At 37.6% G+C, this 24,400-nt stretch overlaps 1 protein-coding gene across 1 annotated transcript; it reads right to left on the bottom strand.

Moving 5' to 3' along the window:
- Positions 1 to 692: 692 nt before the first annotated feature.
- Positions 693 to 24,400, bottom strand: MTF2 (metal response element binding transcription factor 2). The gene is given in 17 exon segments (XM_032192144.1): positions 693 to 1,609; positions 3,646 to 3,750; positions 3,903 to 3,961; positions 4,127 to 4,235; positions 4,906 to 5,076; positions 5,450 to 5,517; positions 7,585 to 7,703; positions 8,547 to 8,620; positions 9,732 to 9,772; positions 9,774 to 9,820; positions 9,823 to 9,827; positions 11,367 to 11,515; positions 11,859 to 11,959; positions 12,335 to 12,430; positions 14,079 to 14,160; positions 14,301 to 14,495; positions 24,318 to 24,400. Coding segments are annotated over 14 exon segments (1,479 nt in total). The 5' UTR covers positions 12,411 to 12,430; positions 14,079 to 14,160; positions 14,301 to 14,495; positions 24,318 to 24,400; the 3' UTR covers positions 693 to 1,254.

Consider the following 24,400-nt stretch of genomic DNA (forward strand, 5'->3'; position numbering starts at 1 on the left):
GCAAGAGACTGACTTTTTTTTTTAAACAAGTAAAATAAACTTATCAATTTAAAACTCAGTACATTTTACAAAAACAAAAGAGGTAATGTTGTAATAAAACCAGTAATGTTACTTCAAATGGCAACATACTGTTTGTTGACCCTGTGCAATAACACACTTTGTTCATACTACCTTTATCAAAACAAGACTGTGAACTACAGGTATTTAGGAATCTTGTGTGCGTTTCCTGTCAACTTAGTTTATAACTGGGACACAAAAGTTACAATCAAGGTGCCACAATAACTTTAAAAATGTTATTTCTAGTAGTTAAAATCCTGCATTGGTTTTAATAGTTAAGTCACATGAAAAATAATGGAATATATTACCTAGGGCATATGAACATCAATGACTGCACCCATTGCCAGAACACGCTGCACTGGTTTGACACTTTTCCTTAGTACACAGAAAGCAACAGCACCCAATAAGCCTGAGAAGAAATGCTGCTGTGTAAATACTGGCAACTATTCCTGAAAAAAGAATTATGGGATGTATACTCAGAAGCTGACCAATCCCATAATTTGTATTGCATAGGTCACAATCACACATATATATACACACACAAGGGAGTGTGTGCATATATACATATGTATATACACACACGCGCACACACACACACACACAAAAGAATATATTAAGAAGACAATGAAGTCTGGTCACAGAGCAATTTACAGGCTCAATATATTTTTTTTTCCTTTTTTTTTTTACACTTTGTTTGAAAGAAAACTTCAGTATTTTACAGTCTTCAGTAGGCATTATATACACTGCACTTATGAAATCTAGAAAGTATTGAAATAGAAATACATTTCTGCAAACATTTGGGTAAGAAAACAAACCAAAATTTTTCAAAGATTTGTGCTATCTACATAATATTTTCTCTAAATCACAATAACTGTATCCATGGAATGTTCTCTAGAAAATGTCTTTTTTTTTTTTTTTTTTTAAACACCATGCACATTTTTAAGCAATTGTAACCCAAAATATCCCAACCTAAAACAATCTAACAATGTTCAGATTAAAAAATTTAAGTTTCAGATCAGATTTTAAAAAGATAAGTCTTTATCACAAGAGCTGTAATGATAACAATTACATGTTAAGGCTAAATTGGTTTTTTGTTTTGTTTTTAGAAACATTTAAAGACACGCTTCTCTCGTGGCTCTGCGTTATGAACTGTACTTACAGATGACAGTGCAGTGAACATAATGTTCAGTCCTACAGTCAGGATGCAGTTGCTCCTTCCCACTCCACAAGATACTGCACCTTTCCATCAAGTGTCACCCGACGAGCCAACACACGGTATTTTTCACCACAAGCTATTCTACCTGCTGCACCAAAATAACTAGTAATTGAGTTCTTTAGATGATTGAGCTGTAACTCCTGATCTGCTAAGTTATTAAGTATCTCTGTATTGAGTTCATCATACTGGTAATCTTCCTTGCTCTCATCATCTTTTACAATCTCTGAATTTTGAGTCTGGAGTGCTTTTCGTGGAAAGCGACCTCTTCTTCTCAAATGTGGTATTGCAGCAGGCCAAGTTCTTCCTGTACGAGTCCTTTTTCTCGAGTCAGATAAACTATTAAAAAAATACGCCAGCATTAACTCTAAGAAAAAAACATTCAAAATGTATCTTTTATCATCAGTTATTCCCACACAACTCAAATCACAACTTTTGCTCTATTATTTCAGTGATAATAGTAGTTGTTACCTATAGGTAACGATGACTAGTTAGGAGATGACATGGCACTTGCCAAATTTACATAAGAAAAATTGTACAAATTTAACCAATGATACTAGCTTATGCCTGGTTATGGTAAGAAAGTATTTCGATACAGATGAATCCCAAATGAAAACAAATTTCTTCACAGGAATCTGCCCCAAATGTGCTTAGATTTGTAAATTAAAAATACAGCTTTCTCACACAGGTATCACATTCAATTACAAAACAAAGCTGTACTGTAAGAGTTTGTGACTTGATGGCCATAAGTAGAAGAAGGAATGTATGCATACTTTTTTTCCCAAGCTGAATATATCTCAGCAAATTAAAACTTTGACATGTGAACAAAGAATTGAAAAATCTATTCTACATGACTATTTCTTATAGTACACATTTGACATTCCAAAGATTTGTTGTATTTGGCCAGGAAAATATGTATATTGAAAACTCACAGATTTGTATCTGGTAATGAAAACAGGAGCTTCTGGCATTATCCAAGAATAAACCATCATCCAAATATTAATTATCCAAGATATAAAACCTTATGTAAAAACCTACATCTAGAATTTCCATATTCTAAAACAAGTCCTAAATTAAACAGTATGCTTACTTTGATGTTCAAGTCTGTTACGTAACATCATGAGGAAAAAAGGGCATCTTTTTAACATAACAAAGAATGGAATAAACTGCAAAAATACAAGACAGTGACTTAAGTCCTTAGGTAATTGTTTCAGCGTTCTGTAAGGCAGAAGAGTTTTTGAAGACAGATTATTTGTAGCAATAATGCACACAAAGATCCCTGCGAAAGGACTCAATAGCATGAACCAGAAAGACAGGAGAAAATATGTAGACTGAGGATCCATCCACCAATACACAGACTGAGGAATAATGTACCACAAGAGAGTAAAATTCAGTACCAATTTATTGTCATAAATGTGGTCACAGCTATTATGCAGACTGTGCCAAAAATACTTCATGCTCTATTAGACTGTAAAAATAGCAGCATACTTACTGTTCTTTAACATGAATACAGAAACCTACCAAAACAAAAGCTGCTAAAATTAATCTGGGTTACATATCGGTTCTTTTCTGACCATTATTATAAAATTAAGCTCAGAAAGTGTTTGTGGAGTTGACTTCTTTTCTGTAAAGTAATTTAAGTATGCATTTTACATTACGAAGAACAGCAGTTAGTACAAAAAAAGACCTGTGTTGTGAAGAAAGTTTTCTTTTGTCTTATTTCTTTAGATTCCCCCAGCCAATTTATAGCTCTGCATCTCAGTAGCTCATTATACCAAATCCCAGTGAATTTCCACTTCCTTAGTGTTAGGTCCTTAGTCCTTCTCCAACCAGTTCCAGAGTATCCTTATCTCTATTTCACATCATTACACAACATTTTTCAATCTCCCACCTTATCTTCTAGCTTTGCTTTACCAAAACTTCAATTAAAGACAAGACAGAAAGAAGAGCCACGCAGCACTGGAAGTGTCTAGAGTACAGATGATTAGAAAATTGCCTGCCTTACTACAAACATGTTGCTATTCTGGGTTTCTCTCATCCAAGTGGCATCTTCTTGAAGCTTGTTAAAATGCAATCTCTTTGAAACTACCTGTCTTGGATTTAGTCAAAGTTAGCCAGAAGGTTCAAAACTCACTGAAAGTATAACACAACCTTGCTCTTCAAGAAACCAGACTTAGAACATTAAACATCATGCTTGGCAAGATACCTCTTGTACTATTTCTACAACTTCTGTTTATTAAAGGTGAACTACTGCTGAACTGTTTGCTTTCTGTTCCCCTGAACATTCCTCTGAAGATTTCCTTCTGAAAGTCTTTTAAAAATGAATATATTAAATCTCTTAATCGTTATAGCAGATAGAGTAATTGTACAATTACCTATAATGTCTGGAAATGCTAGATGAGGTAGTTTCTTTCATACTGGCAGCACCTGTGGATTCTACATCTGAGGTATTGGATGAATGTGCAGCTCCATCAGATTTCCTGGTATGCAAGATAAGGGTTGCCATGTAATGAAAGTAATGTAATGTTATATTAAAAACTCAGCTGACATTTCAGAAGCAAACAAACAAATGGCATGTTGTTAAAATAGCTTTACAGAGGTTTTTTTTGTTTTGTTTTGTTTTTAAATTTACCCAACAGAGCAGGGTAATTCCAAGGCTGGGTTCTCTATCACTGGAACTGGTTCGTTATCCTAAGGAGAAAAACAAAGTATTTCAGATCAAGTTTGAATTGCTCATCAGTTTTGTTTTAGGGTAAATGGGGAGGGATATCATGATTTAGATTAACTGGTTATATTTTTCGTCAAAAATTATAATCCAGTTACAGCAAAAGAAAAGAAATATATCCAAAACCTTACCAGAGGAGACGACTCTGGAGTTTTGTGAATCATTTTTCTTGTATAGGGACCAGGTGGACGACCTACTGATTTTTTTTTCCCCTTTCTTTCTATACCATTACTTAATTCCCTAGAAGAAAATTTATATTTTGTTCTGTATTATTGAAGATAGTTTTCAGTGAATAAATGTTTTCCTTTGACAATGAATAAAGATTGTGCTAAATAAGCTTTTGGTGAACCAAAATTGTCATGTAAAAGCCACACATTTTGTCTCTAGAATAACACAATGGATACAAGATCCTTCTGGTGACATTACGGATTCCCTAATGTTGAAGAGGAATGGACACATGTTAAATGTCATTTACTCATATGATCACACTTGGTAAAAGAGATGTACTAATGTAAGATATAGCTTCACATCATACTTTCTGTTTAAAAATACAGTTAATATCATTGCATAAACACACCAGAAAGGCAAGAGATATGTCTCCCCAGTGGCAGCAAAGATGGGATACTTTGTATTGTTCTTACTGCTAAATACCAAGTTTTTTCAGAAGGATCATAATGGAAAACCAATAAGCTTGAAGACATTGTTCTCATAATCACCTTAAAGGAAAATATACAGCTAGATCAATTTAAAACTTAAAATATTTGCAAAGTGTACAAATAGCTGTCCACCTTTACAGTTATTTAAATAAATGTTCATTAAACAATGAAAAGGACTTTTTTATAGGTACCAAAATATACTGCAAATAATTCCAGTTTACCATAACATTGCTAAAACCTTTGGATTATTTTACCTCACATCAGGAATTGGTTTAGATGATTTTCTGCCTTTAATTTTGAACTCATGAGAAGTTCCTTCCGGTTCTTTCTCAGCCTTTAAAGCAGCATTTGGTGGCACAGGAGGAACACGAATTCTCAAGCCAAACAAATGCTTCTTTTTCTTTATTTCCTTTCCAGACATAAACCTAGATGATTTTAAGTTAATTGTTAGAATTCTGACTCCAAGGAAAACAATATGCAAATACATATAGATGGTCAGACAAAACAAATCGATGGTAAAATTATAATACTCATCCTAATGCTATTTTATTCACCCTCTTCCTCTAATGCAATCCTCAGTCTGAAATACAGAATGAGAATTCGGAAGAGGATGGAAATTAAAAATTTTCTCATAATCTGGGTTCCACTCAAATAGGACTGGGATGTTATAGAAACAGTATTCAAAATGTCAGTATTATCCACAGCCACAGCAATTATCAGGTTGACTGAGCAAAGGAAACTGGAAATTACAAACAATAAAACTGCAAACGTTTAGAACAAAAAATACCAACAACTTACATGGTCTTGTAATCATTTAATGCCTCCAGTACATGCTCATATCTTTCAGATTTCGGTGTATCTGCCAGCTGTGAAGTATTAAGAAATCATTTAACCTGACGAATTCTTCAATAATAGAAAGATTCCAGTTACTTTGAGTCACTAAAACTATAGATTTGGATTGAAGTACATTTATAAGTATTACTTGTGGAAACTGCCTAACCCCAAAAGGGTATTAGGCCATTACCTCATACATTCTGCAGTTCACATCCATAGAATTTATATTAGAATTAGGCCCAGGCCAAATAATTTAACTTTTACTTTTAAGAATTACAAGAAAAACTTCTCTTAGAAGTATTTTAGTATACTCAAATAATATAATACTAGTCTGCCCTCCCAAGGCTGCTAACAAGAGTTCCTCAGTAGCATTAAGTATGTCCAAACGAAGTGAGATTGCAAGCAGAGTACAACTACATTGGCACAAAAACTTAATTATTTTATTGTTGATTATTTTAACCAAAATCCTGCTACTGGACCTAATTCCCATTTTTTGCCTGCACTGGTGACTATAAAGCAGACATAACATTTATGTAATAGAGTCTACAGTATTATTTTTGTATTAGACAGCTATTTTTTAAAGTAGCTGTGAAACTACCATATTTTCAGCTGTCATGCCAGAATGCTCCAGAATTTATATCCAATTGGATCTGCAGTTAATCTATCTTCGATTATAGAGCTGATGATGAACAGTTGATAAAGTTTCACTCTCAGTATGGATACTGCAGAGAAGACTGTACAACACCTGCAGCCCAAAAAAAGCCCTCACACACTTTCTAAAGAATAAAATGGTGACCAGACAGAAGAGCTAGCATGTTTAACCCTTGAGCACTTCTAAAAGCTAAATATAAACTCAAAAACCCACAAACAATCTTTTAATATAATTTAGGGCAAGATTCACAGTCATTCTAGTTGACTACCAAAGTTAGGAGAGAAATTTGACTGATTTTTCACAAAGTAACAACTGCTTTTAGGCATCTTTAACATATGCAGTTAGTACAATCCACTGCTTTCCACAGGTCTTGCAACTCTGCAACACTTAGCTATAGAAAATAGCAATATTTTTATTGTATCATAGGTAGTAACATGATAAAAATACTGACTTCAGAGCTCTCACAATTCCACCAATTAATTCTAGCTTATCAATAATAAAAAGCTTTATCTCTTATTCAGCTCTAACCAGCTAGAGAAGTATGTCATTTTTGTAATTTTCTTAGCTTGTCATTCTTAGAAAACTCTTACCATTAGTACCATATATGTTATTCTTTCTGCAACTAGTTTTTGCTCAATAAAGAAACCAGATTAACAAAAAAACTTGCCTCAAATTTTTCAGGATATGATTTTTCCCAACTTCATGAAAGATATTTAGAAGTTTATCAGAATAAACAGTCTTGAAGATTTCTTACAGCTTTTACACAATTACTCAAAATCTATTCATCAAAAAATGTAGCCAGGTGACTGAAGTTTCAATGAAGGTATAGAAGCATTGGTTAAGGAATTAAAAGTACCACTTAGAGAGGTGAGTTTTCTAATTCTCAATCTCCCCTCCCTAAGATAACTGTTTAGTGAGTCAAATGGATGGAAAGATTGAAGTCTGGCAGATTGAATTGACCACTCGTGCTTGGATTGAGGGAGGAAAGACTAAATGTTTCTTATAATAATTTGTCAGATTTTACACCTAAGAGACTCTGATGTCTTCATACTAAATATACTCTGCATTCAGTTCTATATTTTCTACATTTTCTGGTCTGCACGCATGAAAATATCAAAGAACTACGAGACAGTTACAAAAGAAAAGCAAAACATGTATGCCACAGAATAAACAGTTGAGTATAAAAAATAAAGCTGCCATGCAAACAACAAACTAATAGTTCAGTGGGTCACTTTAGAAATTCCATTGCTCAGAAAAACATACACTACTCAAACATGCAATTTTTGCAAGGAAATTGAAGATGATCTTCTCATCATTTGAATTACCAGATTTTATGGTAATAATAGATTTAATAAGCTCCATAAAGCAGTTCATAGGTCCCTAAACTCCCACTGACCTTCAGGACTCAGGAGTGAGGGGGAAAAAATATAGTATTCCAACTACTTACCTCACCAGGATGCAATCTATCCCAGTTTTCATTAATGTATGCCATGAGTTCAAGCTCCGAGTCAAAGTATTTCTTCTTATGAATAACACTTAGGTTGTAAAGGCATAGATGTGCTATATCTACCCTAGAATTCAGAAATATTTGAATCAAAATCAACACAAAAAGTTTTACCCAATTGCTTTTCTTTGAAATAATTTAGGATAAAAGATGAGCACAATATAGTTAGACAAACACAAAGCGTAACTTAAAACACTCAGTCCAGGAAACAACATTATGAAATCTCCTACCCTTTTTCTTCCCAATGTGACTGCTTCAGCTTTGAATTGTACTTTCATTTCTGCCTCACCTCATTTTCATGATGCTCTTTTAACTCCAAAACTGGTTTAAACCACATTACATTTAAATAATTCTAAATTTATACAAGTATATCACGAATTAACATTTAACAAGGTCATTTCCATCTTATATTTGATAGCATATATACCCATTAAACTGGGTATATATTAATTAATTTCTAATTATTTCTAATACAAGCTACAGTTAAAAGACTTCAAACTACAACTATATATTACATCTCATCAAGGAAACTACTATAAAATGTGTCAAGATGCTTACTATTGTACTCTGTACCTTTGGCTCATCTAACAACAAAGACTCTAAACCTGCAAAAAGACTTTTGTTCAGGTTCTCAAACTTCACATACAGAAACAAGTATTTATTTTCAAATTTACGTGAAAAATTCCAGGAATAAATCCTAAGTGAATGCAATTGCAAATATGTTCGTGCATTTATGATACACTTTGAAAAGAAAACTGTCCCAGTTCATACAAGAACAACTCAGGAAACAACTCAAGACAGCAAGTGAATTTCCTTTGTTTTTTTTAATGAGACAAAAAAAAACAAAAACCAAAAAAACCACACCATGTACACAACTCACCTTTCGGGTTTGTTTTAAACTTCACTTACCATCTTAAGGGGCAAACGCTTGAGGTATTCTGGTCCAGAACTGCAAACTGAGCAAATGAACGTATAAAACCTAAAAACATATACAATGTACATATATGTGTGACTAGGTGGTAGGTGTCCTGTATAGAAGCACACACACAAAAAATATTTAACATATTACTTATTATGAGCTACCACCCTCATCATTCCTGACAAGACTCTTCACTTGTTTTTTTTGTTTTTTTTTTTTTTGTTTTTTTTTTTTTTTAAAGGACAGATTGGGGAAAAATGAAAAGCTAGCAGTCTAGAAACCCAGCCATACAGCATTTGATAGTCCTTTCATCCACCACCATCAGCTTCTAAGATGTACCCTGTCTTCTACCTGATACAGCTATCTCTACTTCGTCGATTTTATGCTCCAATGTCTTCAAACTTAGCTTCCTCAACCTGTGACTATATTGGTAAAGATGTTCCTCACTGTCCCCATTCCATTCAATCAAATGAGAAGCCCTGTGCACAAGTGTAAGCATGTGTTTAAAGGAGCACTTCCTAGGTCTTAATTTGGTTCCTTCACACAAAACATTTCAGTACAACTGAGGGGTAGAAGAAAATATAATGAGATGCTCCTCAATTACTTTCTCAAATTCTCTCTTTTATCTGCTCCAACTACTCTAAATTCCTTTAAAACAAAAGCACAGACAAGTGTCCCTTTCCTCGTTTCCTTTGCTCTCCACTCATCACACATCAACAGAGGACGTAACGAGTTGTCATCTAATTATCCCTCCTGTTCCTCCAGTTCCCCTGTATGAGCTGGAAAAGAGGCTGGTGTTACCCAGGCAAGCTGGATTGGAGACAGGAGCACTGATGTGTTACAGACAATGGAACAAGGGAAACAGTCAGAAAAAATGTTTTGTTTCCCCATTCCACTAATGGTATATTTTCACACTGTTTCTAGGTCTTCCTACAGCCAACACGTATGTCTTCTCTGCCTCCTTTTTTTTCCTTTTTAAAAGACGATGACAAAGAGCATTTTTTTGGCACCTGAACACATCTTCAATTTTCTATAACTTCTAGGTTATAACTCACCCACATGCTTTGGAAAATACTGATGTATTACAGATGCCTTAATAAAAGCGTCACCTATGACATACTCCTCCACATTTTAAATAAAGACAACCATAAAGTACGTTCAAGTTTCTTACCTGTCACCAAAAAGCATGGGCTTTTGGAGGCACTGCACGCAAAGCCTCATGGAACCACTGCTTACCTTTGCAGCACTGCAACATCTTTAATACCAGCTTCACCAACAGAAAGAAAAACAAGACATGTTAAATGTAACAAAGAACCATTGCAATTTAAATTAAATAGCAATGGATCTTCTGACCCAAACTTTCGCTATTTATAAGAGTCACCCGTGTTACTGAAATACAGATATGAACATTTTAGTAACACAATTTCACAATGAACCATTACTAGAAAAGTATGACTAGAAAGAGAACTAAATAATAATTAAAAAAAATAGTAAAAGTATTATTTTTTAAAAATATATAATTGCATTTCCTCTGACCTTTTAAATCTTGATTATAAGAATTAAAGAAATCCATTTAACATTTAAATGCCTTCTCACATACTAGATTAGCTCCTTGTCATTTTCTAAAGCAACAACAGTCGCATACATCACAAACATTTGTTCTGAGGGTTCAACTATTTGAATCCTCAAACTGAGCCTCAGTTTAGGCTTTTTTTTTTTTTTTTGACCTTTTTCTACCTTCTCCTTGAGAAAAAGAACCATGCAAATTTGAAAGTTACTTTTTTTGTAAGTCTGCAAAATTCTCAAAGTTCTGCTATGTGAGTATAAACTCAAGATCAATCATAGAATGGATTGGGTTGGAAGGGATGTTAAGATCCCTAGTTCCAACACCAAAAGCTTTACTTCTTTGTGGGACTCTTACTTGCCTTGACTTCAAATCTTCAGTGCTACTTTACTCATTCACTAACCCATGCAGGACACCACAGTATTCATTTCTATCTACTTAGATCTCCTCATTCTTGGAAATGGAAGAACCAAGGAAGGACTCTATAATGCCGTTATGAGAAAAAAGAGCCAGCTGCTTATGGTAATAGCTGCAATACAGGACATCATGTTGAAGTAGAATCAGACAGGATCCTACCTCATAGTATCCTACATTGTGTTAATTCTGACCCTGATGTAAGGGAACAACTCAACATAACTTTATTCATATGAACACAGACAGCGTAGCACCTGTGCAAATCTAGACAATAAGAGGCAACAAAATACTCCTTTTTTCAGTGTGTCACTGTTTATACATATGCAAACTTAGGTTATGTTTTATAAGCTTGTCTTTCAAAAAATATCCAGAGAACTTCACAATAAATACAGCTGTTTATCTAACTGTATTTAATAAAACTGACGTCCAGATACATTTACATTTCTGACTAATGACAGGTGTGTTAACATCAAAAACGCTGTCTACAACTGCAAGATCAGGAGTGATCTGCAGTTGATGCTCTGACCTCCATCATACAGCAATAGCAACGCAACAAAATCGTATTACTGTTTGTTGTAGAAGGGCTTGTTTTATATGATGTCACATGACAAAATTAAAACAAATTGAATGGGAAGATGAAAGACATTAATAATGTATTTCCCAGAAGATATTTTAAAATAACAGTATGAGTGATTAAAAATTCCACTCCACATCAACTTTAATAGCATATATAACAGAAACAGCCAATGTACACGTCTACAGGATCAGGGTCAACGTTTGCAGCTTTATTATGGAGAAAAGTTCTTGCATAGTTATCTGTTTACTTACTCTCCAGGTCCTCCACAATAGCAGTAGCACTGCTGGACATTAGTTTTATGGCCTGCGTCCCACTCAAGGTCTGTTGCATTATATGGTAATGTTTGTTTCATGACTTGCAGTGCTTTGGCATTTGGTCCTTTCTTAAGCGCACCACCTCGCTGAGCCAAAATAAATACACTAGTTTACAAAAGTAATCATACATTCCAGAAACTTTCAAATCCTTTAATTTGAAAGTTACAAAAGTTTGTCTATAATCAAATACAGTGCTTTCACCCATCCTTATGCTTTAATATACCAGCATATTTTCAAAAAATGAAATGAAAAAGGAATGTCACCTATTTCTAAAATAAAGATTAATTCCCAAAATACAAAACTTTTTCATCCAGATGAAAGTTAAAAAGAGAAGTTGCTGAAAAAATGCTGTATTATTTGCTGGTTTCAAATTCAAACAAGTTATGCGAGCAATCCGGGAATATTAAGAAGTTTTTTCTAGGAACGTACCTTTGTTGTTGTTGCAAAAACACACTGTCGACAGAGCCATTTATCATCTGAATCAATCACACTGGAATCAATATTTGGTGTGTGACACAGCTGATGATAACCTATATTAAGTGCGATTAACCAAGGTAAAAAAAGGCAAAAGAAAAATAACTATATATAATTTTAATCCAACTATAATGCATTATCCTTTGCCAAGTGCCAAAACTCTGACCAAAAAACAGTAACATTCAAAATGGTCCTTTAAATTTTCTCTAAAATTTAAATTTTCTTTAAATTTAAATTTTAAGTAAAAAAGTAGCTTTACTTACAGAAGAGGTGTTAGTTACTTTAGCATGTATTATAATTATTCACGGAATTTTTAATAGCCTCTAAGAGCTGTAAGATCAGTTGAGCAATCATTGATAGCCATGTAAATATACTCCTTCATGAAACAAATGTCTTTTAAAATGCAGGAAATAGGAAAAAAATCTAGTTACCTTGCCCACATTTATCACATATAACCATTTCATTCGGTGCTTCTGAATACTCTTCCTGACATATTGTACAGACCATTTCCCCACTTTCAGTGGCTCCTAGAAAAAGACAAAGGTATGATTTTTCTCCCCCAGACTACATCTGCAGTTGGAACCATCACCACGTACATCTTTTTTTGGTAATGAGTTACAGATCCATGAATTGTAGAAACAGATTGCTACTGAGACAAACTCCCTAGCAAAAAATAAATTCACACATTTTGAACAGACCTTAAGTATCTGCATCACTTATCATAGGCTGCAGATAGATTAGGCTATATATTGCCTATTGACTATGTATTATCATAGAATCATAGAATCATAGAATATCCTGAGTTGGAAGGGACCCTTAAGGATCATCAAGTCCAACTCTTGACACCGCACAGGTCTACCCAAAAGTTCAGACCATGTGCCTAAGTTCACTGTCCAATCTCTTCTTAAATTCAGACAGAATTCAGAACCATATTCTATGGTTCCTCAATATAAACAACAAAAATTAAGTATTTGAATAAAGAATATAAAAGTAGACTGAAAAATTTGCATCGACAAATCCTATCTGGACAATTGACAGATGTGTTTTGTGTTCAAAGCAGTTTGCATCTTCCTATAAATACTATACACACAGTTCAGTGCATGTCTTTTTAATAGATCTGCCCAAAGTGCTTTAAATTTTAAATTTACAACACACTTAGGAAACATGTTATTACTTATAAATATCTGCAAGCAAACAAAAGCACACAAGAACGGTAGAGGTTAAGAGAAGTGTTTTCTTTTAGACTGGAAAAAAAAGTTCATCTTGCTTAAATTACACCACATATCAGGGTAAAAATCTGGAATAAAATACAAGCTATTTAATCTACATGTTATCATACTCATGAACTAACGTTTGACTGTTACTATAAATGACTCAAAGATCGTAACTTAGTGCCATATAAAAAAATCAAAATCTTCTCAGAAATAAAACATTTGCTATTATGAATGCAAAGCTTTTCCTCTCAGCAAAGTGTTTAAATATCAACAATCAGCAGGAGCAAGATCAGCTGTCCATTACTATTTCATCATCATGTAAAAATAACTGATTTTCAGATGATCAGATGAAACTTGCTGAAATTCTCATCCACGCTTTACTAGCATTAGATTATTAAAGCACCTGCTAGTCGCAAAATATCTGAAAAAACAAAGTTAATATAAAACAGACATCTCACTTGATAATTGAACATTGCTTTACAGTACTTGAATACCCCCATACTTTCTTATGTGAAAGAGTATGGTGTTATTTTTAAGCATGAAAAATCCATTCAAATGCAGGATCTTCCAGTCTTTGGTTTCTTTCTGCATTACACTGTTTCATCTGAAAACAACAGGAAGTCAAACTCTGTATAAATGAGGTCCTGGAGTTTTCTGTTAAGACAGAATTATACTCTATTTCCATCCAAATAAACACAAATGTGATTATTTTTAGAAGTGTTCTACCCTTCCTGCACATAGTTATGGGAAAACAAACAAACAAAAAAGTAACTTCAATGAAAAGAGTTTTTGAAAAGAGGTGAGGTTTTTGTTTGTTTTTTAATTTGCTTAATTCACGATCCTGGGTCACATTAAAACTATGTTGCTCTTTAGGAAACAAGCATACAATACAATCATTTTAACAGATATAATATAATCTAAACAAAATACCAAACAATGACTACTTCACTGAAGTCCTTGCCTGTTTGTATGTCCTTCCAGAGAACCCAGGATTTGGAACTGTCTTCAAATATAATGAAGCAGTTCTGTTTCAGTTTATTTATCTGAAAAACATGAATACAGTGGAAACCATGAGTAAAAGGACCAAGTAGAAGAATATATTTAATCTTAAGTAAGTGAAACAATAATGCTTATTTAACCAACATATACTGTAAGACTCTATTGAAGTTAAACAACTGTTTACCTTTTTGATAGTTCCAAGATAAAACAAGCCATCTGACCATCTAGCTAGGACATCCTGACCTTCTTCAAATTTACACAGTTTTTAGCTTTCTGCCCATCACGTAACGACAGCTTGGTCAAGGATGCTGAGGTCTTATGGCTTCGATGTAAAGGAGACCGCTTATGGACCAGTGAATTACCCACCGCTGTAGAGTCTCTGAAAGAAGAAAAGCAAGAGAAAATGTAAACAAAACTATAGTAAAGTAAGAAAGCTGTTATTTTAGATATTGATGATATACCAATACAATTCACTTAGCTACCTCCAGAACTTCAGTTACCTAAGAAGCTGGTCATATTTTCAGACCCTGCAACTACAAGACTCCACAAATTTGAAAGGGTTAAGTTTTATATAAAAGAAGAATCTTCTATGACAGTAATATAGATAGGGACGGAGACACTCAACTTTTCTGCTGAATCTCTTCATAAGGGTACCAGAAGCATCAGAGAACGCATCAAAACAATCAGAGGATTGCTTCTGCAAATACTTATCACTGTAGACACTGTCAGAGTTCTAGAATTCCAAGGAAATTCCAAGGGTCCTAAGACAATTCTACTACCCCAGTACTGAGAGTATCAGTCTGCAGTTAATGTGGTGTACAGCAGTTAGCTACTCAGGGTAGTAAGATATGACATATGGGGGAACAGGAGGTTGAGCATTATGCTAACTCAAGGTCCAAGTTAACTCAGATACACTCCATACTGTAACATGTTTTGCCACTAAACATAGCTGTAGAGGTTTCCAGCACAGGAATGGCTTCTACATGTTATATTTCTAATGTAAAACAGTTTACTTTTACATTAGAATAAGAAAGGAAAAGTGTGAGGTCTTTTCGCCTTTTTTCACACATAAAATCCAACTTACACAATTATTAGAATTGCCATTTCTTTTTCCCCCTTCATGATTCCACAATATAAGTTCTGCTGCTTCTCAAATGAAAGCTATTTAATATTAGCACTGCTTTTCCGAAGTCCTGCTGCACCAAAAGCGGAGCAGCCAGCAGGTCAAGGGAGGTGACTGTTTCCTTCTGCTCTGCTCTTGCAAGGCCCCACTTGGAGTGCTGTGTGCAGGTCTGGGATCCCCAGCCCAGCACAAGGAGGATACGGAGCTGTTAGAGCAGGTCCAGAGAAAGCCACAAAGATGATCAGAGAGCTGGAGCACCTCTCCTATTGGGACAGGCTGAGAAAGCTGGGGATGTTCAGCCTGGAGAAGGCTTGACCTTATTGCAGCTTTCAGGGGGCTTATTAATAAAAAAGATGAAGAACAACTCTTTGCTCAGGCAGATAATGACAGGTCAAAGGGGAACGACATTAAACTAAAAGAGGGGAGATTCAGATTAGTGGTTGAGGGAAATTTTTACTATGAGGGTGGTGAGGCACTAGAAGAGGCTGCACCGAGAAGCTGCAGATGCTCCATCCCTGGAGGTGTTCAAGGCCAGGCTGGATGGGGCCCTGGGCAACCTGATCTAGTAGGAGGTGATCCTGCCCACAGCAAGGGGTTGCAATTATAAGGAACCTTAAAGACCATCTAACCCAAGTCATTCTAGGATATGATTCTATGATACTACAGCCTCTGACAAAGACACCGGGATGCAGGCAGCATTCAAAATGTAAGTTTATAACAAGAGAACTGCTGTACCTGAGCCTGTTAGCCTGGGTCATTTTGCTTCTTAATCAGAACATTTGCAGTCTTTTCCCCCATCATTGCAGTGCCATCAGACATTGCATAAAAATTTTCAAATTATTAGAAACTCCACATTCTCATTCTAACTGCAGTCAGTCCAGAGCTTACTGTTTCTCTTCCCACTGTGTGTTTTCTTTGCATTGGATTTCACTTGCCATTTCATTACCCAGCTACTCAGTAGCTTGAAGTTCTTCTGTTTGGCCAGCCACCTTCTGCATTATTCCAAATAAACTTGTATCCTCAAAGTACTTCATTATTTGAACTCACCATCTTCTGTACATCACTGCAAGATTTTATCCCTTCTCTTGTGCATTAGCTTTAATTTTTGGAAAAGCCTTTGAAATATGCCATCAGCCCTTAACACTTGTTGCTGGCCACCTTCTGTTCTCTCCTTTGTATCTGTACAAGCATTTACATACCCAAGTACCAAACAGGGTTTGAAACTAGCCAGTAACCTGAGGATGAGAATTAAAATTTCAATTCCCCAACTCCTCTGATTACATAAATGCCCAAGCTGGCATAAAGCAAGCAATGTTCGAAGGCTAGGCAAGGTTAGTTCAAACCAACCTAGAAATAGCTGTGAAACTATAACCTGTTTTTTTTTTTTTTTTTTTTTGAAAGGATTCATCATTAGGAAGTATCAAAGTATTCTGATACTACAAGTTATATCATCTCATCTATAAGCTTGATTTAGCTTATTAAACAGGTCAATAAAATGCAGTGGGTATTCTAAATCACCCAAAGCAAATTGACTAGTCTGGTGTACCCTGACACAGTTTAACGCGTATATTGACAGAACAACTCTTCTAGACATTCAAAGGTTTTCTTTCCAGCTTTTTATTCAGTTTGATTTATAGGACTAGAGAAAGTGGCTGAAAAGTAGTAACAGTGTCTCTTCTATAACAGCACATGACAAGGGTCTGAAAGATCTTGGACACAGTAAGCAAAAAGACAGTCGAGTCATTTATTATATAATCTAGTACACATTTCCAATTAAAAAAAGCAAATCAACAAGCAAAATACTTTGAGTTTTACAAAAGAAATGATCACGTGCTTGTGAAGACTTCCTTAGTACAGAAAAATTTGTCCCAATAATTCCAAAGTATAACTTAACTAACTTAAGTGCCTACTGCATCATTTCCTAGTACAGAGCACTTCTACAAGGAGCCTATACATGGCCTCACACAACAGCCTAAGCTCACAGTAGATGCTTCAAACACCAAAGAATCCTGACTCCATGAAGGTCTGAGCCAATAGAGCAACACCTCTCCCCTGTCCACGCTGCCCGCTCCTATGGGAGACGATGCTGCTGAAGTGATGACCGAACAGCTCCATAAGTAGCTCCTGCCGAGGCAGTTTCGGGTGTAACTTGATGTGTAGACAGAAAACAGGGTTAGTTGGAAAACAAGCAGACAGCTGCCATCAAGCTTCGCAGTTGCTTTCCGCATGAATCAGAAATTCCTTCTCAGTGAAACTTGTCCTCAGTGTTTTACTGGAGATCAAGTGGAAACAGCCACTGTTTTAACTGGTTGATTTTAATTACCAAACCCTTACCAGAAAGTTACACTAACCATTACAATCAATTTATAGGACATTAAATGAAAATGCAAGTTGCATTAATTCCTTGCCATTTTGAAACTGATCTAAGTGTTCCACACTTCTAAGGAACTTCCTTTCAGGTCTTCCCTAATGCTACCTCCATAGCATCTTCCCACCAATTTATAGGATTACCAACAAAATTAGTAACATTTAAGTAACAATTTACTCACCATCTTGATTTCCCTTCTAGCACTTCTCACTGCAGAATATTCGATGTCTTACTTCTCTCTCTCCCCAAAAAAATACATCTAATATAAAAACTTTACCTAATTTAACTTGCACAACTGATCTATGTTGCATGTAATACAGAATGTCCAACTTAAGCATTATATCTTTTTATCTTTTATTCAATACTGTTTATATGCTGTGGTTCTACTCTTATTCAAGCACTTGAAGTCCAAAGAAAGTACTTACATACCCATGTAATTCTTCAGTAGTAGGGGAATTCAGTCTGCATGTTGAAATATGCTTCAAAATAGGAAATGCCCTTTGACCATTCCTTCATAAGGTAATCTCATCAAGTACTGAGAACACTCATTTTTTTCACCTCAGGGTCTTGACCATAACCCTAGATATTCTCAAGGGCAGAAGCCCTTCTACTCATCTACATAATGAATTAAGTTACAGTAACACGCTACAGTAGGAGGAGGTCATTGTCATTCTTTGTCAACTGGAATGGCAAATTTCCTCAGAAAGTAAGCTACCTAAATCTGGGTCAGTATGTGTACTGAACCATGACAACCTATTCATAGCATTGTATCTACTAAAATCGAAATTAGAACTTGCCAGGTATCTTCACTGGAGGTTAGAAAGTCTGAATGTTCACACGGTGCCTCTGACTCCCATTTCTCCCCAAAAGCCCTATAAGAAGACTTAGGGAAGCCAGGCAGAAAAGATGGGAAGAGGATGGCAGCATTCACCCTCTCAGTTCCAAATGTCCTGTTTCCAAGTACCAGTGTAGGTCACTCATACTGCTGTACTTCTTCAGTTTCAACAGCTGCTCTGAAGCACTGCTGTTAGGAAGAACTCTGCCATCATTTCTCCTGGCAGCTCAGTTTGCTTGCTAGTTTCACAGAATAGTTTGTCAGCAAAACAGAGCAAAGGCAAACAAACAGCTTGGGACAGGAACTCCCTCAGCTGGCACTGCCAGAGCATACCACTAAGCACAGAGCATCTCGCTGACAGCCCAGGCAATTTCAAGAAGCTTGTTTCAGAAGGACTGCGTGATTCACAAATACTTCACCAGTTACAGGTGATCATTACCCAATGAGCCCATGTTTTGAAAAACAATTCAAAACATTGTTAGCAATTAAGCATCCAAAACATTAACAGGAACTTTAAATTCACTGAGAACTTATAGGAGGAGACCTGGAAATAATTTGTTTATTCCCAGTATATACAACCCCACTGCAGGGAAGCCAAGCTTGGATAGTCCAGCAGGTTTAGAAGGACCTCAGTCTAGAAACGGCACACATTCTTAATATTTACTTGTATACACACACTGCATCCTATTGAGACAACTCATAGGTCCCAAAGCTGCCTCAGAACTGGAAGAGGTGACATCACACAAGTTCATTCACTAGACCTTCCTCTCTTATAATAACTAGAGATAATTTTATGTTCTGATCAGAAGTAACTTCACCCTTTCAGTTTCAATCGTTGTATCTAGAATTAGATGAAATGTATGCTTCCATTAACCTTTAAAAAACCAAAACACACCCTCAGCTATGAATAAGGGTTGTAAAATGCCAGCAGTCTGTTCTGCTCTTTAACACAGGACAGTCAGCATCTCACGGGGACCAAAGTGGGGGGGGGAGCTAACAAAGACTGGGAACACACCAAGCAGGACAGTTCCGTGTGACTGATCCAACACAGCAGCTTGCTCCCCTCCCACCAGCTCTGGGATAACAGGCTGACTTCTCCATAAGCTTCCTATCCATTTTCTCCCCCCTTATTGTGGATTACTTTTCTGATACATTAAACGAGTTCAAGCACCTCGCAAAGGTGACCAGACAGGTGAACAGCAGGTAAGCAGCAAGAGCTCACAGCCAGAGGGTGGCAGAAAAAGGGAATTAATCTCTTCTGGAAGTCACAGTCTTAGCTCATTTACCCAACACTGCGCAATCAAGTCCAAATCCATTCTTCCAATGCAGCTGCTAGCTTGCAACTGCATTTTTCTTCTCCCTTCCTTGCACCATCTCTCCTACTTATCAGATCTAACACTGAACAATATTAGAATAATAGAATGGCTCCATCTGGAAGGGACCTTGAAGATGATCTAGTTCCAACCCAAAATACTGGCTCACTGTGGCAGCAATACCCCTTTCCCCAAACAAAAAGATTCTGCTGGGCCATGAGCGAAGGCAGACATAGTAGGATACTTCCCACGCTTGCCCCAAATCCAAACTTAAAATCAGTTTGATCCAAAAAACCTAGGAAGTTCACTTTGCTTGTGATAGTGGCAAATTTGTTGCAGTAGGCACTGTTCCACACTGCTCTACACACTATGGTATTAGGAAGTTGCTATACTTATAAGCAGAAGCTCCAACACATATCTAAGCACAGTCTGTCCTTTTGTACTGATTCATGGAGCTACTTCCAATGTGCTGTCACAGAACATCTACAAGGTGTGCTTTTAGCACCTTACTTCCACACTACTTTATGTTGTAGTATGATGAAAAGCCTAAGCCACATCACTAAAGTGCAGGAAAAAAGGATAATCAAAATCAAACCTAGGCATACCTCAACCTAGAAAAATAAATAGCAATGGTTGTGGGAAAAGAAATACATTCTCAAAGTTGTTCCACTAAACCAAGTGAGGCTAAGCAACCTGTGGTTCCTGTGTTGACGTTTTGGCCTGTCCTGAAGATGGGTTTAACATTTGCTATCTCTAGTCATCGCTGACTATCCTTGTTCTCCACTACCTCAGATGACAAAAAGCAGCCCGACAAGAACATCAGTTACTTGCGTGCTCCTGAAGGCAGCCCACCTGGTCCCACGGTTCCATACGAGTCAAGTTCACATTCTTATTTAAACATGCGCAGCAAGCCCATTGGAAGCCCACTCCAGCAAGCCATGCTAAACAAATCCTTTGAGGGAGGGGAGGTTAAAGTATCATTTAAAGCATGAAGACTTCAGCATGAAGGTTTCAGGGCAACCACTTGCTAGATGAGCTGCTCCATAGTAGCAAGATGAGAATTTTTAACTTGTTTACTTCCCAGCACTACTTGGGCATAACATAATAGTATTCATCATCATCAGAAGTGATTTCCATGCATAATCACTTACATTGCTATCCCAATAGGGTGGCTGTGTTTTTTAATCATTTAAAAAAAAAAGACTTGCCATCATTTTGGCTGTGATTTTCGCTCCAAATTACTCTGTATGGTTACACACTTTAAATAATTTTGTACTAATGACAGAACATTTTCACTAGTATTTTCTCTTAAGTATTTCTGTCCTTTCAAAAATATATCCATCACATTACATGATAGAAGTACTAAATTTCACCTTTCTCCAAAAAAGTGGTACTAAAAACTAAGAGGCAGAAGCCAATTCAGCTGATTAGCAGTTAAGTCCATGAACTGAGCACTAGGAAGAAGCTTGGCCAGAAGACTGAAGGGAAATGACTGTTCCCTTCTACTCAGAACTCTGAGCATGAAGGATATCACATTTGGGGTTTCCAAGTGCAAAGTAAGATACAAAACTAGCATGTGGTCGCCATAGGGCTACCAAGATGGTCAAAGACTGGAGCACTTGGCCTGTGAGAAAAGGCTGAAGGAGCTGGACTTATTTGGCCTGCAGAAGAAATGGCTTCAGAGAGACGTAACTGCAGTCTATGGGAGGATTAGCAAGATGGAATTAGTCTCTTCACAGTAGCACAAGGCAGAAAGACAGGCCTTCATGTAGTGGAAGTGTAAGAAACTTCCACTGTAAGTGGAAGAAAGATGTTCTGATGAACATAGGGGAGAAATTTTCCCCCGTAAAGACAGTTTAACAGTGAAACAGAGGCCTAGGGAGGTCGTGCAGCCTCCATCACTGAAGGCTTTCAAGGGCTGACTGAGTAGGTCCTTGAACAACCTGTTCTGGTGGCTGAAGATGCACTGAGCAGAACTGGGGACTTCCCCAAATCATCTTCTGATCTTATGAAGTATGACTCTCCTTAACAGGACCAATTCGTAACAGGAAAAGGAAGAATGCATTTATCCCAGCAGCCACATAGCTCTGTAACAACACAAACATTTCTGATTTTGGTTTTATTTGATCAAGTCATCCTTCAAGAAATAACTGGAGGTATTTTAATTGTGTTTGACATGTAAAGTTAAAGTATTAGTCCTTAAGTCTTCATTAAGGAAGAACAGATTTCCCTGCATACAGTAGTACCTAGGGAGGTTGGATGGGGTAGCCGTGTACCACCCCATTTGTTTGGGACTGATCATGTGTTTATACACAAGAAGAGGCAGAAGGTAGCATTAAGGAGAGAAGAGCATCAGGTTCTCAAATCAGATCTTCCCTTAAACATATACTTAACACGCCCTTGAACATAACAACTGCCTTCTGGGTTTCCACAGTATCCAAATACAGCATGCCCAGCAACACACCTAAGGGAGTATAGAATGGGCAGGCACCCAGGCTGTAGAGATTACAGACAACATGCTGACTTGCACTGGAGGAAAAAAAAAAAAACAAAAAAACACAGGTGATCAAAACTCATTAAGATAGATTTATTTTGAATTTATTACCATGCAGCACTCATAAGAGCCAGTTCTTATAAGAAACCTTTCAGATATAAGTCTAACTAAAACATAAAAAATAAAGTATTATCTCCAGGTATTTTAGTTAGTGAACAAAATATGTCCAGACTCAACAGGAACACTCATCACTAGTAACATCTCTCATAGAAAATCAAGCCTTTCAGACTTCACTCAACAATAGAGATTCTACCTTCTAGGAAAAAGCCATCAGCCTAAAAGGTAGGTTGTTTAAGGTGCAAATTAAACTAGTTTCAGTACTTCCACTAACAGGTATCACCTTGCCCAAAGACCCTCCAGCAATAGCTGTGGTTTTATAATAATTCTCCTATTGTGCTTTACTCAAAGACACACATCCCCTCCATTTCCTGCAAGGAAGGTCTGTAAAGAAGGTGAAACCAACTGCAGCAAGCTCAGAGGCAGTCACACAAGAAGTGCTGTCAAATCACAAGCCAAGTAGAATTCATTCTGGCTTTCACTTACTTGGTTCTTCCATCCAAACTTCTTCCTCTACTCCCCATGTTAGTTGCGCAAAACGTGGTTTAAAGCAACTGTAAGTGTCTCAGGTACTATCTTTATTCACACCTACCTCCAGGAAATACAGATGCCCACTGCTTAATAGCAAAATGAACTGCAGCTACTTGTTACAGTAAGTCTTCTCATACTTCACCTGATCCCCTAATGCAGTGACGAACTAGGGTTTCTGAGTTCAGTCTTGATACTAACTAGCCACGTGTATCACCTTCAGCCAGTTGGAATATATACACACACCTCAACTGCTAACCAACTACACCAAGCCAACATTTACCAACTACACCAAGCCAATTCGTCCTGGAGTAGATATGTGGTTTCTCGGAGTTGTCTTTCATATAACTGACAAAATGTGGGTTAACTGCAGAACGCATGACTGCTAAACTCTCACTGTAATGCGCGTTTCACTAGCTTGTAGCTCCTTGCAAAGAGCCATGCTTCTCTCTCACTACTTCATTATTATCTTTCTTACATTTTATTTTCAATCTTTGTACCCCCTTGTACTCTTTTCCCTTAAAAAGAAACTAGATGTATTAGCCTATTTCCTAATACTATTGTAACTATGCTTTTTCTTTTCTTCCAAGAGATTTGTAATTTGAGCTCTCAGAAGAGGGACAAACATTAGGTTGTTAGCTTTTAGCAACCTGATCACAGACAACAAAAATCAGGGAACCTGTTTTCTTACTACTCCATGCTTTTGCAAGCTTAATTACAAGACACTTATCACGCTCCCTTACACTGTAAAGCACAAAAAAAAAAAAAAAAAAAAAAAAAAAAACACAACATGCAATCATCCATCGCTGTGTGCGGCCTTTCCGAGCCAGGAGCTGGGCCCAAGCGCCAGAGCCGCAGGGGCCGAGCAGGGCGTTTTGCTGCCTGCCCGCGGGCCCTTCCTGCAGCCCGCGGCCTCCTCCTGCTCGCAGCGCCCCGGGGCCGCCCGGAGCGCCCAGCACCGAGCCGCATTGTTCCGCCCGGCTGCCAGGAGCACCGGCCCTGCCTCCCCGCGGCGGACACGCGTTGCCCGGCGGCTCCCGAGGCAGCGCCCCGCAGAGCACGCCGCCGGCCGCGCTGCTGACACAGCCGGGGCTGAGGCACCGAGCGAGCGGCCAGCACCGCCGCCGCCTCTTTTGTGTCGCTGCCTCCGCACGTGAGCGCACGGAGCCATTTCGGGCAATGCCCACGGACCGAGGGCGAGGGAAAAAAAAATACAGAGACGGGGCGCAGCCGGTGCGAGGCCCCCGCCCGCCGCCCCCCTCCCTTTGTTGCGGCCCCGCGGACCCCCCCGGGCCCCCCCAGCCCTCGGGGCGGGGATGGGGGCGCTGCGGGGCCCGGGCTGCCGCCCCCTTCCCTTCCCTTCCCGTCCCTTCCTCCGCTTCCTTCCCTCCCCCGCCGCCCCTCCTTCCTCCTCCCCCCTCACCTCATTCGGTCCCCCCAGTGGTGCCAACCGCCTCATGCAGGGAAATCGCCGAGCGCGGCAGCGGCCCCCCCGGCGGCCCGGGC

Source organism: Aythya fuligula, chromosome 8, assembly GCF_009819795.1.
Source record: "Aythya fuligula isolate bAytFul2 chromosome 8, bAytFul2.pri, whole genome shotgun sequence".
Taxonomy (NCBI): Eukaryota; Metazoa; Chordata; class Aves; order Anseriformes; family Anatidae; genus Aythya; species Aythya fuligula.